At 48.1% G+C, this 16,953-nt stretch overlaps 6 protein-coding genes across 6 annotated transcripts; 4 read left to right on the top strand and 2 right to left on the bottom strand.

Moving 5' to 3' along the window:
- Nucleotides 1–1,060: 1,060 nt before the first annotated feature.
- On the top strand, nucleotides 1,061–2,451 carry TREMEDRAFT_59516 (uncharacterized protein; the record flags this gene model as incomplete). The annotated part of the gene is made up of 4 exons (XM_007001637.1): nucleotides 1,061–1,502; nucleotides 1,885–2,123; nucleotides 2,196–2,336; nucleotides 2,401–2,451. The coding sequence occupies 4 exons, from the start codon at nucleotides 1,061–1,063 to the stop codon at nucleotides 2,449–2,451; spliced, it is 873 nt and encodes a 290-aa protein (XP_007001699.1).
- A 1,263-nt stretch (nucleotides 2,452–3,714) lies between these two features.
- On the bottom strand, nucleotides 3,715–4,687 carry TREMEDRAFT_59515 (uncharacterized protein; the record flags this gene model as incomplete). The annotated part of the gene is made up of 3 exons (XM_007001636.1): nucleotides 3,715–3,807; nucleotides 4,046–4,405; nucleotides 4,679–4,687. 3 exons carry the CDS (start codon nucleotides 4,685–4,687, stop codon nucleotides 3,715–3,717), a joined length of 462 nt encoding a protein of 153 aa, XP_007001698.1.
- An 802-nt stretch (nucleotides 4,688–5,489) lies between these two features.
- TREMEDRAFT_59514 (uncharacterized protein) lies at nucleotides 5,490–6,581 on the top strand (the record flags this gene model as incomplete). The annotated part of the gene is made up of 2 exons (XM_007001635.1): nucleotides 5,490–5,880; nucleotides 6,112–6,581. The coding sequence occupies 2 exons, from the start codon at nucleotides 5,490–5,492 to the stop codon at nucleotides 6,579–6,581; spliced, it is 861 nt and encodes a 286-aa protein (XP_007001697.1).
- A 1,409-nt stretch (nucleotides 6,582–7,990) lies between these two features.
- TREMEDRAFT_59513 (uncharacterized protein) lies at nucleotides 7,991–8,803 on the top strand (the record flags this gene model as incomplete). Its single annotated transcript, XM_007001634.1, has 1 exon — nucleotides 7,991–8,803. The coding sequence occupies one exon, from the start codon at nucleotides 7,991–7,993 to the stop codon at nucleotides 8,801–8,803; it is 813 nt and encodes a 270-aa protein (XP_007001696.1).
- Nucleotides 8,804–9,133: 330 nt separating this feature from the next.
- On the bottom strand, nucleotides 9,134–12,773 carry TREMEDRAFT_59512 (uncharacterized protein; the record flags this gene model as incomplete). Its single annotated transcript, XM_007001633.1, has 8 exons — nucleotides 9,134–9,801; nucleotides 10,013–11,499; nucleotides 11,544–11,742; nucleotides 11,787–12,111; nucleotides 12,157–12,209; nucleotides 12,250–12,373; nucleotides 12,418–12,469; nucleotides 12,577–12,773. 8 exons carry the CDS (start codon nucleotides 12,771–12,773, stop codon nucleotides 9,134–9,136), a joined length of 3,105 nt encoding a protein of 1,034 aa, XP_007001695.1.
- Nucleotides 12,774–13,404: 631 nt separating this feature from the next.
- Nucleotides 13,405–16,921, top strand: TREMEDRAFT_59511 (uncharacterized protein; the record flags this gene model as incomplete). Its single annotated transcript, XM_007001632.1, has 8 exons — nucleotides 13,405–14,684; nucleotides 14,721–15,106; nucleotides 15,147–15,329; nucleotides 15,371–16,331; nucleotides 16,371–16,589; nucleotides 16,633–16,783; nucleotides 16,818–16,860; nucleotides 16,914–16,921. The coding sequence occupies 8 exons, from the start codon at nucleotides 13,405–13,407 to the stop codon at nucleotides 16,919–16,921; spliced, it is 3,231 nt and encodes a 1,076-aa protein (XP_007001694.1).
- Between the last annotated feature and the right edge of the window lie 32 nt (nucleotides 16,922–16,953).

Here is a 16,953-nt window from a genome sequence, read left to right as displayed (position 1 = left end):
GATCAGTAGGAAAACAGGGTGACCGCAGAGCCAAAGCAAGGCGAGGAGAAGGGGCGGTACCCAGTTGCGTGGAAAATCAAGTAGAGGAAGAGATACCTCAGGGGGGATGAAGAGAATGTCTGGCAAAAAACCTGTCCAAATTGAAGGCGGGAGGGAAAGCGATGCTTAAGGGAGTCGAGAGGTGATGGAAGAACGGCAACCTCAAGCCGGTGGACAAGTCAGAAGACCGAGTTGTGCACCGTTCATATGAAGGATGAGAAAGGAGAGTTAGGACGGCTACGGAAAGATGACGTAACACCGACGTACCAAACCGCGGCAAAAGTCGGGCGTGGAAGACATGACCCAGCGGAAGAGTGGGAGGGAAAAGCGATACGAGCACAGCGTTTGTCAGGAGATTAGATGTCTTCTCTCTCTGTGGATATGGATAGGATTTTGACGTGATACACCTCCCCGTTGTCGCAGAATTATAAGGAGAAACGATAGATCGACCGACCATACCACCGAGAAGGCCCCATGTACCACGTTGGCGAAAGAGTGAGAAGGAAAGGAGGATCATTGAGTATGGTACTTGGGGATCTGGGACAGAAAAGTGTGAAGAGGAAGAGTTGATGACCTCATCGTTATCATTTGGAGGAATCCAGGGATGGAAAACGATAAGGTTCACAAGCGGACTAAATATCAACATACCTTTACTCCAAAGGGCAAGTGCGGAAAAGCAGTACATACGACGTACTCCATCGGGCTGAGGGATAAGAAGGAGACGATCCAAAGTCTCTTGAGATAAGGGAGTGGAAGGGATAATGACGTAGAAACATATCTCAAACGGGAAAAGGCGATACATTTCCATTCGACCGATACCGCGGCTTGGAACTAAGCGAGTGGAATACAGGTTGGAAAGGAAAGTCGTCGGTCATCGAGGCGGTGAAGAAGACGTGTTGATGCCGGAGTGGGAAGAGTGGAGGATGTTAGAGATTATAAATAGGGGAATGTGGAATATGGATTTGTGAGATATTTTTCTTTTTTTATCAATCAACTCAGAACTTACCATAAATCCGTACAAATGCCAAATTCGCAGGACTCGCAAGGTACTGGACCGCCGAGTTTGACTATTCCAGGCTACATTTATGGTACATCCCCTTCCGGTCCCCCCTCCTTTCCAGCACTCGTCAATTTGTTTTCGAAGAATTCAGGTCCAGCCACCCCTGATAGCGATGCAAATACAAGTTCTTTGGGGGGGAAATTACTTTCGCTCCTTCCGAAGTCGTTTCGCGGCAAGTCGACTCAGTTGGCAGAGAAGTCTGGTATCCATTCTGAAACTTCCACTCCAGACGGACAAGCCGAAGAGACTGCCGAATTCGTTCACTCGGACGCCACAAAGTTAACTTCTCCAGCGCCATCCGGAGTAACGGAAGAACAACCTATTGTCACTAGGATCTCAGATGAAAATGACCCTCGTCCATCCACAAATCTCGGAGACGGGACGCCAGGGGCGGATAACGGTAGTAAACACTTCTGATCCTCATACTCTTGCCAGGGATCTCCTCTCTACCCCTTGATAGATGATGATAAGAATGCAACGTATACGTCAGTCCATATTGACCTTTTTTGATCCTCAAACCGCAGATATCCCCGATCGTTAGAGACGTTTCTCGTTCATCTCTCACCCGTGGAGCGTACACCGCTTTTTGGAACGAAAGAGAAAGGAACGACAATTTGAGATTTGGTAAGCTTTCTCATCCAATTTCCAACTCTGCGGAGTGAATCAGTTGGAGGAATTCGTATAATAACCCGACTGACAAGGAAAACGTTCAATCCGAACGACATTTTACCCTCAACTTGAGTCTTGTTCCATATTTACATTCATCGCTCAAATGACCACCGCAGAATCGAACGGTACCATCGACCGTACTGGTGATTATACACCCGGTAATGACACAGCGACGTCTCCCTCACAGAGGGAGGAAGTGGACATCTCTGATTCGAGTGTTGACAAGCAGGATGAGAAACACCGAGTTGATAAGTTTGTGATTAACAAAACTGATCTTGACCAGGCATTGGAAACCACTTTAGCCTCTGAGGGGTTCACAAATAAGATCCTTCTCCAGAACCAAGATCATCAACGAGTGCTTGCCCTTCTGCAGCCTCTTTCTTGTTTGAAAGAGGGAATCCGCCGCCTCAAAACACTACCACTATAGCAATCAAGAAGACTTCCCCCTCATCTGGCGACAACTTATACTCACAAGCCCACTCAGTCGCAAATTGACATGTTTGATCCAAACCGGCATTGGACACTCCCAATCTTTTACCCTAAGAGAGGACCAGGTAGGATGATGATAGTCAGTATGAATACACTTACGCGTGATCGTCCTTCTATACAGTATGTACATACTATACGTGCAGTACAGACACTTCATTAGCTTCCTGCTCGACGTCGTTTTGTCCAGCTGCTAGCTGAGTTTGATCAGTTGCAGACTGGGATCAAAATGAGAAGGGAAAAGAATTGATTATCCGGCTTCACATAGGTACATGATTGTTCCAATACCGCATATACATATATTGATATAGACATACTGATAGAGTATCAAACCACACTACTTGATGTGGAACTAATTCGCTTACCTATCACTGCCCTACATGATGAACACAATTTGAACTCTCATGAAGGAGAGCAGGTCAAGACGTTGAAGTTTCGAAATGCCGATTTCGGCCTACCAATATCGTTCATGTTTGAGAGTGCGCTTTTGATACGAATCATCAAGAAGGAGAAACAATCAAGTTGTCTACCAAGCAAATTGAATTAGAAGATCACTTATCGCCTTCTCAAGCAGGAGATGACGCGTCCACGGATTGATTCATGTTATTTCATATCTTGAAATTTGGAGATCCATTCACCTTGTCTCTACTTAAAACTGCTAGCCTTCTCAGGATTGAAAGTCAGATATGAAGAGGAATAGTATAAACTTAGTGATTACAGTCAAAGATCTCCCCAGTATTCTTCATCGACTTTCGATCTGTCGGTAACACCTGTAAGTTCCATCATGAATGCTAAGAGGATAGAAGGTTCATCAGGCCACTGGTCGCTAAGGACACACATTGCAAGTTTGCTTACCTTACTCACAAATGCCAGGGACACAAGTCCCAACACTCTTGAATCCTGTGAAAAAAATTTGAGTTGTGAGAAGGAGGGGAACGGAAAGACACCCCAATACCTTCTGACTCATAAGGGAGACAAAGACATCGTCGAGGTGACTCAGGGCGCACACAGCTTCAATTGCAACTTTTGCAAATGGGCACTTGAAGGTCCATTTTCTATTCAAGGTCCCATGAAGAGTCAGGATGGTCCGCCAGATTGGACAGGGAATTATGCAGACATTGCAGGAAGCTTACAAGCTGATGTCCATAGCTTGGATGAAAGTGAAGAGGAAGATTATGGAGGCTCCTGGAAAAGTTGGTTTGCTTCACCGTCACCCAAGACATTTGGACACTCGGAAAAAGATAAGATCAGTCCAGACTCCAAAGAGAACTCTTCTGCCACTCTTGATGTTCCTCTCAATCATTAGATTTGCCAGATGACACAATGCAGATGAACACCACAATGATGCATGTCACTTTCTCCCTTGACCGACACATATTTGTATACTTCATTCATCGTGACACACGCTGCCTTCATTCCATGCAGCCATGACCTTCACTTAGTGGGTCGGGACAGAGGTTCTAGCCAGAGGTACCGGTACGTTTGATGGGTCTTGTGGCCATGATTCGAACTCTTATCGTTTCAAGCCGTTCTGTCCGGGTGGACATGATATCCTTTCCGATCAAATCGGACTCGGCGTGCGATGACGAGATACCAGTATTTCTCGGATCTTGATGAATCTATTCGGAAGGACCTGGAGGTTGCAGGCCTGGATTTTGCCTTCAATATGGACATGAGAAGGCTAATATAATTGTGACAATGGAGGTTCTTGGACTGCAGAAAAATCATGATGCTTGTGGGCCATGGGCCAGGCTGATGACTGGTGTATATCTGGTCGGGTTTTTCGCGCACGGACCACATCTCTACATTCGAACACTCAAGTGGTATTGACCTATCGCTCAAGATCATGCCATGTTCAACATCAATAGGAACAATGATCTCTTGTTGCCTATGTATGGGTAGTGATTGGGAAGATGGGAAGAGAAGTGACATCAGCAGGAATGATGGTTTTCGGAACGTTTTACCCTCTACAGTCATATCATCTGTTTCGTCTTCAGGTGGCTCCATATCGCCGATAACTGGCCAGATAACCCCTGGAAACCTGGGCCTGCAGATGCCAAGAGGACCTTGGACAGCGTCCACAGCATCGGGGGCTACCTCCACCCTTGAAGTGAGTGCTTCTCGGTCCTCCTTGCAAAGTGAACCCTGGAGCTGCCTGTCTCATACTACTATAGCATCAACAGCCCATGATGAGAATGAGGAAGAAGGAAGAAGAGCAAGGACCCCGGACAGACCGTCACCCGGTGATGACTCCTCGCTTCTCCCCACCTATTCGCCAAATAGACCACCGTCAAGTCTTTTGAGCTTGTCCTCCACTTCAACATTTAGTTCTTCCACACCCGTTTCATCCACTCTTTCATCCACCGGTAGGTAGGCTCATTTTGTGTCATCATGATCACAGGCGTTATTGAGTCATGAACTGACATAAGTCATCTCCCTGAGGGAAAAGCTTCTACCCTTGCAGAGATAGATACAGTTTAGGGAGGATCTTGAGTATGTGACACATGTCTCTCTGACTGAATGAGGAACTCAAACAGATGCTACTCATCAATACTTCGTTGCGGAGACTAACTTGATGTCAGGATCAGTTCATTCTCTAATCCTCTGCTCCTGCTTTTAGATAGTTTGGTAGGTTACCTGCCTGACAATCCACCAAAATGATTGATTTCTATTAGAAGTTGAGTATTGCTTCGTAATGATACCTCTGTACCATCGAAACTTTCACTTCAGTAACCTCTTTAAATGCATCGCATCGTCATTTCCAACTAATTTCACGGTGTCATGATCGAGTAGCGAGTCCACGATCATAAATTGTCCGAAAGTCTCAATATCAACCCGGCTAAGAGGAATTGTTCACGCTATAAGTACTGGTCTTGCCACAGGGAGTCGTCGAGGCCCGGGGTAACCGGGTAGAAGGGATGAGGGCGCTCGCTATGTCCCTGGGATCTCATGGGTAAGATACTAGTTCCAGGAGATTCTAGAATGTTGAAATTTCCTCCTTTTCGGTCGGAGATTGAGAGTGGAGTGGGAACGTTGAGAAAAGGTGAAAAATCATCCCATACCTCCATTGAAAGAACTATTCCCATACACCCCATACTCCTGATTCCCACAGAGTCTACAAGTTACAATTCAGTATGGCCAGCTCAATCATTTGGATTCTTCATACTATATAAGACTATCATCTGACAAGGTCTCCACTCACACATTCATCTCGTTAGGAAATCCAACGATCAACATGGTGAATAGACCTTGGCCGGTTCTAAAACTAGCAGCAGGTCGTTTGAGGTCCAATGGAAGCACTGGAAAGGGGACATCGAGTGAATCAAATCCGTCTGAACCTGGATCTCCCCCACTGTCACCAACAACAAGCAAGACAAGACGAGCTAGTGCCCTCTGGAGGCTTCTCATACCCCCAATCAAACTGGGCATCTCTGCCCAGTTTAAAAGTGAGAACTCATTTGGTTCACCTCAGGCCGGCAGTGACGCTGGGTTTCGGAACATGTCAGAACCTGATTCTACTGCTCCATTAGATACACTTGTCGACACCAGTCATCATATCCAAGACATACCATTCAAGGCAAGTATGCTGAACACAGATAGAGACAAATCTCTGCCCAGACTACCATGTGAGGAGCCCTTACTCCAAGTAAACATGTCGCCCTCTACTTGCAAGCTGAGTTTGCGGGAGCGACTTCAAATAAGGGTACGGACACATCAGGTTGACAGAGACATGGCGAGAATGGAAGAAGTGATGAGGGCTGTGCCGTTGAGACTATCTCAAAGCAGGTTAGCCTCATTTCCAAGCACGCCGCTTGAGACGTATCCTAATACTCCCAATGCTGACAGTGAACAAGTAGATTTGCTCTCCCATTTCCTGAGGCCAGTCAGACGAGGTGAATTCCCCTCCACACCAAACGTTACACCTACAAGCCGGGAGGGAGATGACCAACACACAATCACATTGGTACCTGTTCAGTCTGGTTGCGAAATTATCTACGAGTTTCAACTTTTACAAGCCCCAGACAAACCAAATCACAATTCTCAGCTAGCCACAACAGATTCAAGTATCATTGGTCAATACACCAATTCTGATGCTGCTGAAGAACAGCTATCGGCTGATATCAAGGATAGTCTCGCTCAAAGCCACATACCCCACCCTCCTCCCCTATTCTTCACCTCCTCTCAGTTTTGTTCACAGAGTCCAGATGGTGTACCGCTTGACCAGGACCCCTGTTCAAACAGTCTCCCCAGCTTTGAAGACTTCCATTCCAGCAGTATTAACATGGCTCCATTGGAGAGTGACAGCATCATAGATATGTTCAGGTGATCAGGGTAACTTGCCAACCCTAGATGCTACACCACATAGCCATTTCTAGGATGATTCATTGAGTTTGTCATCTGGTTTGTTTGCTGATCACTAGATGACAAAGCAGCGGGAAAAAGGACATGCATTGATTCTATGTGTCTTCATGCTCACCATACCCTGCACTTGCATAGGAAGCCCAAGTCTATTGAATAAAGTTCAGAGGGCAATAAGGGAAATGGATCAAGTGGACTGAAGGGAGAATTCTGTTTGGTGGTTGCGGGCCGGTTCTATCGGCTAACATGATTCACCAGAGAGGAGAGAATGCATGACAGTGTCTGATATCACCACAGAGACTACTAAGCTTCTCTTGAATAGCCGCCTCGGTTGTGGCTGGATGGGCTTCTCCAGGCGTTTGACTAGGGAATGAGCTGTCCGCTCCCCTACGTAACAACCGCCCGAAGACCGGTTGTTGCAGCGGCGATTGACAAACTCCTCCGTCTCACGGCCTATCTTCTCATGACATCACTGTGGTCGGCTCGGCAGGGAGACGCCGAAGACTCTCTCATCCTAAAGTCAGTCCAGACTGATAGCTGCATTCGAATCTCATGGCTGAAACTCAGCGGATCTTCTATGTACTCCCGTTTCCAAAGGAGAGACGAGAGAATTTGTGTTTCACGAAGTTTGATGACGACATTCCTTACTCCGCCATCTCCGGTACGCCGTCGCCTTCTCAAAACAGGGTCTTGTACGTCGACTCCGACTTCTTTCGGAGTACTAATAGTAGCTCCGATACTCCGAAGGGGAGGCGATCATTGACTCTGTGACCATTGAAATGGAGAGTATTTCTCCCATTGGTCCACAACCGTGCGTTCAGGGACGGATGATCGAGTGGCTCCCTTGCTCCAAAATACACCTTCAAAACGTGATTATGCTCGAAAAATGATGGGTTGTACATACATAATCACCGAGAACCACTGCCTTGAGGGAGCTGGCTGTACGAGTACGGGTCATAGATCGTATGAAACACTGTCCTCACTGAGTTTCCTTATGGTTTCATTTCAGTCCCCGGAAGGCGCCTTGCTTTCTCCGTGCAGAGCGGGGCGGATCGGGCTATCCGGCCTTTCGGACATCGATTACGTCATTTGTATCCGTCCTTACAGTACAACACCTTCATGTAGAAGAGGTTAGATTGTTTCGAGTCCTTCCTTTCGGCGTCGGCGTCGGCGTCGGCGGGTTCTCGGGCTCGGAGTCAAGGACTGCTCAAATCCGTGGAAACAACCTCATCCTCCATTGACGAGCGGAGCAAATTCTTACCTCATCGGTGAGGCAGTGTGAATTTCCTCTAGGGATTGAGGCTCCATATATGAGGAAACATTCTGATTTGGGCTAACCAGTCTTATCAACTTCAATAACCCCTCACTACTTTCAACATGAGTATTAAACCTGACGATCATATCGGCGAGTTTCCCCGATTACCCGCCAAGCAAGAAACCTCCCCTCCGCCCCCATCTCCAAGTCCCAGATTCATGTCAAAGGCCCTCAAATTTCTTCCTCGCTCGGGGAGAAATACACCACGTGGATCAGATGCTGGTTTGGACGGCCTAGGTGTTGCCATCCCCTCTCAGGGCAACAGAGGGGGAGCTACAAGAAAAGACAGTGGTAGTTCTTTTCTTCCACCTTTTCTCAAGGGTCTTGCTTCACCCCGTGGCTCCATCACTTCAATCTTGGACCCAAAGGAGGAGGGGACTACTGGTGGCTCTTCTATGAAGATTGATGCTGCAACCCTCACTGCAAACGAATCTTCTGTACAAAGTCAAAGCCTACGCACCCAAGACACTGAGCAAGTGCTAGACATAAGTCAAACAAACAGTCAGAATTCTCCCATAATCCTTGGGAGTGATGAAGAAGGCTCTCCGCATGTTAATTTCCACCCACACGAGAGCTTCGATACTTTTCAATTTCCGTCTGGAGAACATACCACTACCCTTGGCGCTGGGAATGAACACAGTATGAGTGTCACAAAAGAGGACACGAAGAACCGTGACGAACTCGTCGACCCCACTGAAGGAACATTCCGCTCGGGTTCTGATGGACACGGAAAAGTTCGCAATAGTGTTCTCACTCGCCTGCAAGATGCAACAAGACAATCGTTGCGAGGACCCATAATGTCTCGCGGTGACCGTAACAGTATCGCAACCGTCGGAACTGGAACAAGTGGTGGAACAAGTGGTGAAGCAGTCTGAGTAAGCTGTCATACAATGACACCTGATGAAGACCTGTACAGTACTCATGAGTTTTCATGCAAACAGTATGTACACAGTGTCCTCCTCCTCCCAATGTATACAAACATCCCGCAATGAATGTGTGCTAGCATCTTGATCCTGTTGCACCGCACTGTGATACTGACTTGTGAACACGAATGAACTGCTTATTTCTACAGGAAGGGATGCGCCTGTAATTGCAACCTGACACCTTCTGCTGCACTCTTGACCTCCTCATTGATGTCTTACTGCACCCAGCCAGAACACAAGAATGATTTCGACGGTATCCTGTAATCTGCATGTCACTGAGACCTATGACTCCTCTGATCTTGCTACCTCGTCAATCCCATCCCCATCAACCAAAAACCCTTCCATAACCTTCCTTGCTCCTCTTCCCATAAACCCATCTCTTCCAGTCAAACCATCAACCAAACCTCCTTCCCTATCCCCCCCTTCGTCTCCCTCCTGCCATTGAGACTCAATTCCACCATTCCCATCTCCAACACTCATCCATTCTTCTTGCCATATATCTTTCACCCAACTTCTCTTCCCGGGATCTCTTACTAATAACCTCTCGATGACTCTCTTCGAACCTACGCTAACATTCCGGGGTAAGGTATATTCAGCTTTTGCGATCCTCATCATACGTCTCTTACGTTCTTCTCTTTCACCCCAACGACCTTCTTGGCCTGACGAAGGAGGAGGATCGAATGGTAATTCTCCCGTCATCAGCGCGAAGAGGATAACACCTAGAGCCCAAGCATCAGTAAGACGACCGTCGTACGGTCTTCCCATGATGATTTCTGGTGCTGCGAAAGATTCGGATCCGCAACGTGTTTCGAGGAGAGGAGAGGTGGGATCGATGAATCGCGCGAGACCGAAATCGGTGATTTTGATAAGTGGACGAGGGAGGAGATGGAGAGGGATGGAGTTGGTAATTGTTGGAGGAAGAAGAAGAGGGTTGACAGTGAGGAGAATGTCTGGGTGTAAGTATTTGATCAATTAATGTAAACGTATGCACGACTAAGATGAAGCAAAAAAGCGTTTCTGTCACGAACCAGCAATCGTGTTTCCTCGACGATATCATATTGGACCAGGATTGAGACGAGGGCCGCCCCAGATGAGCCAGAAGATGATGATGAGACGAGAGGGAGAACAGACAGGTCCAGAGAAAATGTGTAAATGACTCACTCTCCAACTTCAGATCCCGGTGTACAACCCCGACCTCATGCAACCACCCCACACCTTTACAAATTTCCCCAAACACTCTTTTCAGAAACCCATCCCCATCATCACCCTCTTCTCCATTATCACCCTTAGGACCAGGTAACATCATCCTCATCCTCTTTGTCTCATCACTGACCAGATCAAACAGCTCCCCTCCACCCATTCTTTCAAGCACCAGACAATGATGGGTTTTGGTAGAGAATGAATCCAGATATCCGACAATATTAGGATGAGAGATGTGACGCAGTACTTCCACCTCGCGAAGGAAAGCAATACGTGTTCGAGCGTTAGAAAGACAGAGTCGTTTGTCCATCATTTTAATAGCTACCGTTCCAATTTTGTGCTCGTCCGTAGGAAGACGGGTCGCCGACCAGACGGTGGAGAAGGCTCCTTGTCCAAGGGGAGATTCTAATCTCCAAATTCCTTGAGTCTGATTTGTCAAGCTCTTCAATGTGACATCGAAATATGGAGGAGAAGACAAGGAAGATGTGTCGTGATGATTGGACGGAGAGGTAGGGGAGGTGAAAGATGGAGTGAGGATTTGACCAGAGGATAGGGTGACATCAAGCTCCGCTTCGGCATGTTCTCTTTCGAAATGTGAACCACGTCTAGTGTGGGTTTGTAAAGGTGTATGACGGGCTGAAGGGGAGACACTAGGTTCAGAAGGAAGGGTGGCAAGTCTCTCAGATGGGATGGACGTTCCTGTGAACCTTCTCGAGTGGAAATACGGGGGCTCAAGTGGAGTTGAGACGTGTCGAGAAATTGGTTGTAACGAAGAGTTATTAGCTGCGATCGAATTAACATCATTAGGGATGGAAGTCGAGCCGGGGAAAGGAACAGGAGGATGAAGTTGCACCGGAGCTGGTGAACTAACAGCACGATGTCGTTCTTGTACCTGACCGGGCAAGCCCTTGCCTAATACAATAGAAGCGAGTGGTTTTGGAGGTTCGGGCAAGGGTTCGACCTTCGCTTTGGAAAAGAATGAGTCCGTTTTGCTGTTGGTACTGAGAGAAGGTGAGACCGCTCCGTCTGCCCAAACACCAGCGTCTCTTGGATCCTCTTCAGCCAGTGAACTTTCGGGAATGGGCGGGGGGACGGCGAGCATTCCCTCGGATGGGCCAGAGTAGGAGATCCCAGGCGATGGTAGAGGAGAGCAGGAACGATCCCATGGTCGTTGATGAAACGAGGTGAGAGGAGATGGAGAGGCCGTTGTGGGAGACAAGGAGTCGAGGGATGATTGTCGAGAAGTGGGCGAAGGTAAGCCGATGGCTCGGCGTGCAGGACTGGGATCAGGGAGGTGAAGACGAGGAGGTGGGGGATGTCCCGAGTTCGGTAAACGTATATGAACGGAGGGTGGCGAAGAAATGGAGATAACACCATTGAACACGGGGATTTCTGGGGTCATTGTAAAAGTCAAGGGTGTCAACAGAGTCGGATTCCCGAACATGCAACTGCCTGTTAGTGATGTTCCCCCAAAAGAAGAATGATGACACACTCAAGATTACCGCTCCCTACATATGCTTTGATCAGTTCCCACTCTTTTGACGTCCGCTGCGGCCCTCCGAGTGAGGACAAGGATTCCAAAGTCAATGTACCTCCTTGTTGCTGCGCAAGGCTGTCCAGCGCTTCTTCGGAGAAAGTCGCTGGCAAGGGGACTCGGGATCGGTCAAAGTTTCTGCAAACCAAGAAAGCCTCTGCGTAGTCAGCAGGTGTGATTTTGAGAGCTCACGAAACGTACCTCCTGAACCTTTTCTGCTGCTCCGAGGTTTGCGGACCCAAACTCCACCTCGACGGCCTAGAAGGTCAAAGCCTGCCTTTGGAGAGGACGGTTCGCCAGGCTTGTCGTCGATAGTTTGTGATGCGACGTTCTCCATAGGAATCAGGTCTTCTGCTACGGTGGATTGGTCATCGAACTCGTCGTAGAATTGATCGGTGGGAGAACCGGGGAAAAAGGGCTGGAGTTGAGAACGCAGCATGGCTCCTTGTGGATCGAGTGGGGAAAGAAAGATCTTGAAGATGAGGGTAGAATGAGGTGCCAGAAGAGTAAGGGAAAGTGTCAATGCCTAGTGTGTCATTCGTTGACCCCGGAACTGAGACGATCAACTCACAGCTAAGAGAAGCTGACTATGAAGGTAAGCATCAAGATCGTGAACACCTGTGACTAATGATCAGCCATGTTTCACAACGTGTCAGTGACGTACCGTCTGGCGCGCCATCACAAACAACAAGATCTGCTTGACGTCCCCCCAGAGCGCGTATAACTAAGGGGATGGTTGAGGGAAGAGTGATGTCTGTTTGAAGAAGGGTTATATTTGGCAATGGAGCCTGACGATCAGTCTATCGTCAAGTTCGAAGAAGATATCACTCACCATAGGTTGTAAATCTATACAGACGACCTTCTTTCCCGACTCAGTACCCGGTCTGGTGGTTATCTTTGCTATTTGAAGACACATCTGGAAGAGTTTGTCGAGATCACGAAAAGTAATAGAGTTGGGAGAAGAGGAAGAAGGTGATTCAATGTTACGGACCTGAGCTTTTGACCTAGGACTTGACTCCAGGATCCTGGAGCAGCACATAGATCTACAGCAGTGTTCACTCCCCGAAAGAGGTCAAACTCTTCGTCCAAGTGTAACAACTTCCACGCCGACCTAGCGCGATAACCTAGTGATTTGCCTTTGCGGTAATAAACGTCGCGCTTGTCGATTGATGTTTTAGACGATGGCATGGTGGAGTGACCTACTGAGTCTTCTGTAGACTGTTATTGACCCAATTATACTATGCTATCTAGTCATTTGATAACGAGATATGTAGGAGTAGAGCCGAAATGGATCCTGTCAAGCCAGTGTTGGACGGAGCAAAGGGGAGTGGGGTCCTGGAAAGGGGTCAAGCGCGGGAGATGGGACAGTCAACACTATCAAGCCAGAACGACTACCGCCCTTGTGATATGCGTATAGCTGTGGGCGTGAATTTGATTGACGAACGTGTTAGGTTGAAAGTGGATAAGACGAGGATCAATGTAGGGAGATAACACCAATTGAACCATGAGCGATGCACCAACAAGACCTCATCTTTCAGGTCCCGTAATGTCCCGGTTCACCCGGCGCTTTCACCGGCACTTCGTGGCGAGTGGATCTGTCGCATAGGGGGAAAAGTGTGCGAAAAGCCCAGATCACTTTTCCCCAGGGGGAAAAGTGAGGGAAAATTTGTAGGCAGGTGCCACTTTGACGCGTTGGTCGCGTGTCACAGCCGCCACAGCATTACACGTGATACAATACACCTTTGTAGCCAAAGTAGTCCTTGCTTTATACATCATTGTTAACTCTATACTATACATCCATCATTGCTTCACTAACAATATGCCGGCCGCCCAGAGAGCTTGCAGATGTTCAGAGTGTCGACGCGCACCACGGGGATTCACAATCCAAGACAGTAGGACTATCAAGAATCACCAAGAAGAAGACCTGCATCGACTCCAAACAACCCTCCCTCCTCAACCAGTCGGCTACAACCGTGCAGATGATGTGCCAGGAAATCAGGAGCAACTGGATCCGATGGGGCCGGAGGAGCCAGGGATGGGTATTGAGGGGTATGACATCGATCAGGACGAAGACGATCCAATGTTCAACTGGGAGGATTTGGGTGACGAGGTGAATGACGATACAAGCGAAGGACGATCAACCAGCGGCAATGAGTCAGAAGTTACGGATACCGACATGGTCTCTATGACAGAGTCGGAAGGGAGACATCCGTCTGATGCTGGGGCAGATATCACGGGCGGGGAAGTCAATGACTTATCGGACGACCCACATTATCTCGAAGATATCGAACCCTCCAATCACTTATTTGACACCATTCCTCACCACATCCGCCCTTCTCCTAGAGCCCTGGCTATCCTTCCCAATTTACCCCCCTTTGTTCATCGCTTTGTGCATCACGACCACTCAACCCCAGAACGGATAGCGTGGACTCAAGCGGCCGTAGCTTCTGTTGGAGGTGCCACCGTTGACCAGGTGAGCATCGGTTTGGCATCTTCCAATTTCATGATGGCAAGTATGGCTCCGGCACATGAATTGGCTCAGCCCCCTACAGCAGACCCAAAAGAAGCTCTCTCTCGTATTGGCGTTTCTCCCGACAGCCTTTTACACAGATATGCAGTCTGCGAAAACGAAAAATGCTGTGTGCTGTTTGGTAATGCGGAGCTTTCAACATATGATCACGACGAAGGTCATGCCATTGACATCCTACGCCCTGATGAACGGTGTACCAGCCGTATATACTTTACCAAAGGAAGAAAACGTTACCCGCTTAAATCAATGTTTTTTTCTCCACCATCGGCTGTACTACAGACTTTCTTTCGAGACCCCAATTTTGTTCGAGACATCCAGCTGTGGCGTATGGACAATCACGAAGATGACATTGGGATTAACGCACCAATACCAACATCAGTTCCTGTAGACCGTTATCGAGTACTCACCAATATCATGGATGGGGCAGCGTGGCGCTCGCGTGATTGCAATGTTGTCCGTGAATACTTTGACACAGACAACGGTCCGGTGATGGAGGATTTTCGTCACGGCCCGCCGCAAAGACTAGTGTCCATGGAGTTTGGTCTGTTGGCATCGATAAATGTTGACTGGTGAGTTCTCAACTGCGTTCATGATGCTGAAATCAGGTTTGGTGTGCATGACATTAAGAATTGTTCTATTGGTGCGATATACGTGTCTATCTTGAACCTGCCCAGACACATTTTTCTTCGTAAGAGATGGACAATTCTTGCGATGGTAATCCCTGGACCGAAGATACCTACACAAACCGGCTTCAACAATCTGATCGCTCCTCTGATCAGGGACTTCAAGACTCTTGAGACTGGCATCCTGGCCTTTATAGCTGGTCGATCTCACCCCGCTCCTGTTTACCTCCAAGTGATGTTCAATGTCAGCGACATGCCAGCCTCAAGGAAGTTAGCAGGGGTCAAGAGTCACAACTCTCATTGGCCGTGTTGTCATTGTCGAATTCGAAACAGGGATCTACAAGATCCGTTGGCCTACGAATGGAGGAGTGAGTCTTCCTCTTCATTAGGTTTGTGCTCATAAGACAGATCTGCCGCATATGAACGCAGACACTCTTGTCGGCGCTGCATCGGCTCATCGGACTGCAACAGTTGCACAACAGAAAGTCCTGGAGAAAGATCATGGTGTGAAGTGGTCTGAGGCGGTCAAATTGTCTGGGTTTAAACACTCTGATTTCTCCCCGCCTGATACTATGCACGGAGCGGCACTGGGTGAGTCTCCCTATTTGTCAGATGGACTCCCTTAATGACAGGCATGACACATGCCTTGGTGCTATGGATTTTACGATCCGGGGTTTTAGACGAAGGTGACGACGGGCCCGATCGATATCAACTTTTTGAGAAGGCTCTTACCGGAATCACCTGGCCTTCACATGTAGGTCGATTGGTCAATGGGGTTGTCTCCATGGTCACGTCAGGAAGAGATGCGAACAACGTCAAAGCCGATGAATGGTCTCGAGTTCGAGCGGCCCTGCCTTGTGCCTTGTGGTTGGCTCTCCGGTCCGACACAAATGATCAGATCGCGCCGTCCTCTACACACAATCGGCTCGAGATCTACAGGGCTGTTGTGGACTTCTCGGCGTCATTACGAGTCCTTCTAGCAAAGAGCATCACCATTGATGCGGCTGAGGAAGCTCAAGATCTGTTGTCATCGGTGTGCAAACGCTTTCTACTACACGGAATGAATATGACAATAAACTGGCACATTGCCATGCATTATTCACAATTCATTCGAATGTACGGTCCTGTGGGGAGCTATGCAACCTGGTCGTACGAGAGGAACAACGGTGCGCTGGCCAAGATTCATTATTTCCGGGGAGATCACATCCAAATGGTTGGAACCGCGGCTCGTTTCTGGACAAAGTCTCAGCTTTTGTGGGGTGTGCTCGAGAACCCAGCTCCAGATATATCCGAAACCGAAGCCAGTTACATTGAAGATCTCAAATGCCGACTGCAACGTACCCGAATTCAGGGTACTGTATTATTGAACGAAATGGATGAAGTTGGGCAAGGAATTGAACTGCCATTGGGAAATCGGTCCACAATCAACATACGAACACACCCTTTGCAGCTTTATCCTGGTATCTTGTCGTATCTTCGCTTAGCCCTTCCTGGTCAGCGGATAAGATCATATGCAGCAATTTACGAGGAGGGCTCAGTGTTGGTCCAAGCTGGTCACAAAGAGTATCCTTATGTTCGCTTCAATGGTTTCAGGTGAGAATCTTGTCATTCATAGTGGAGCTGAAAGGTCAGGTTTGTCTCTAAGTCATACACACGGTCAAATCGAGATAGATGGGCCTTAGCGGTACATCCTACCGACAGGGCATTGGGAATGGCTGCATGTAGGGTGGAGATGATCCTGCAACTCTGTCTCCCTGATACATTTGGCTCGCTGGCTGACACAGTGATAACGGTTGCGGCAGTACGGTTTTTACAACCAGCAGACGAAGAAATCCTACCTTGGTCATTTAGGTGAGTATCTCAGTTATTGATTCAGATGCTGATTGTCACACAGATCTGTCATGCTTGCACAACAACTTACCCATCTCCCCGATGAAGCCATCCCTCCTACAGTCATCTCAGTCTCTTCTCTGTTGGCACCGGTAGCTGTAAAGGAAGTTGGGACCATACATGGATCAAGGCTTGTCATCATGAGCTACAATAGGGTAAGTGATTGGATCGAATTTCGCTGAAACTCAGGAGCATGTGGAAGATAGTATGGGTTTGGATCAGTTCGATGAAGGTATGTGTGCCGCCCCATACCTCAGGTGAATCGTAGATTTCGCTAACGTTCAGATGAATGACATGACATGACCCTATGAAATACTTGTAAAAT

This window comes from Tremella mesenterica, assembly GCF_000271645.1.
Source record: "Tremella mesenterica DSM 1558 unplaced genomic scaffold TREMEscaffold_1, whole genome shotgun sequence".
In the NCBI taxonomy this organism is placed as follows: domain Eukaryota; kingdom Fungi; phylum Basidiomycota; class Tremellomycetes; order Tremellales; family Tremellaceae; genus Tremella; species Tremella mesenterica.
The sequence above is the reverse complement of the archived record's forward strand: the minus strand, read 5'-3'. Positions and strand labels throughout refer to the sequence as shown.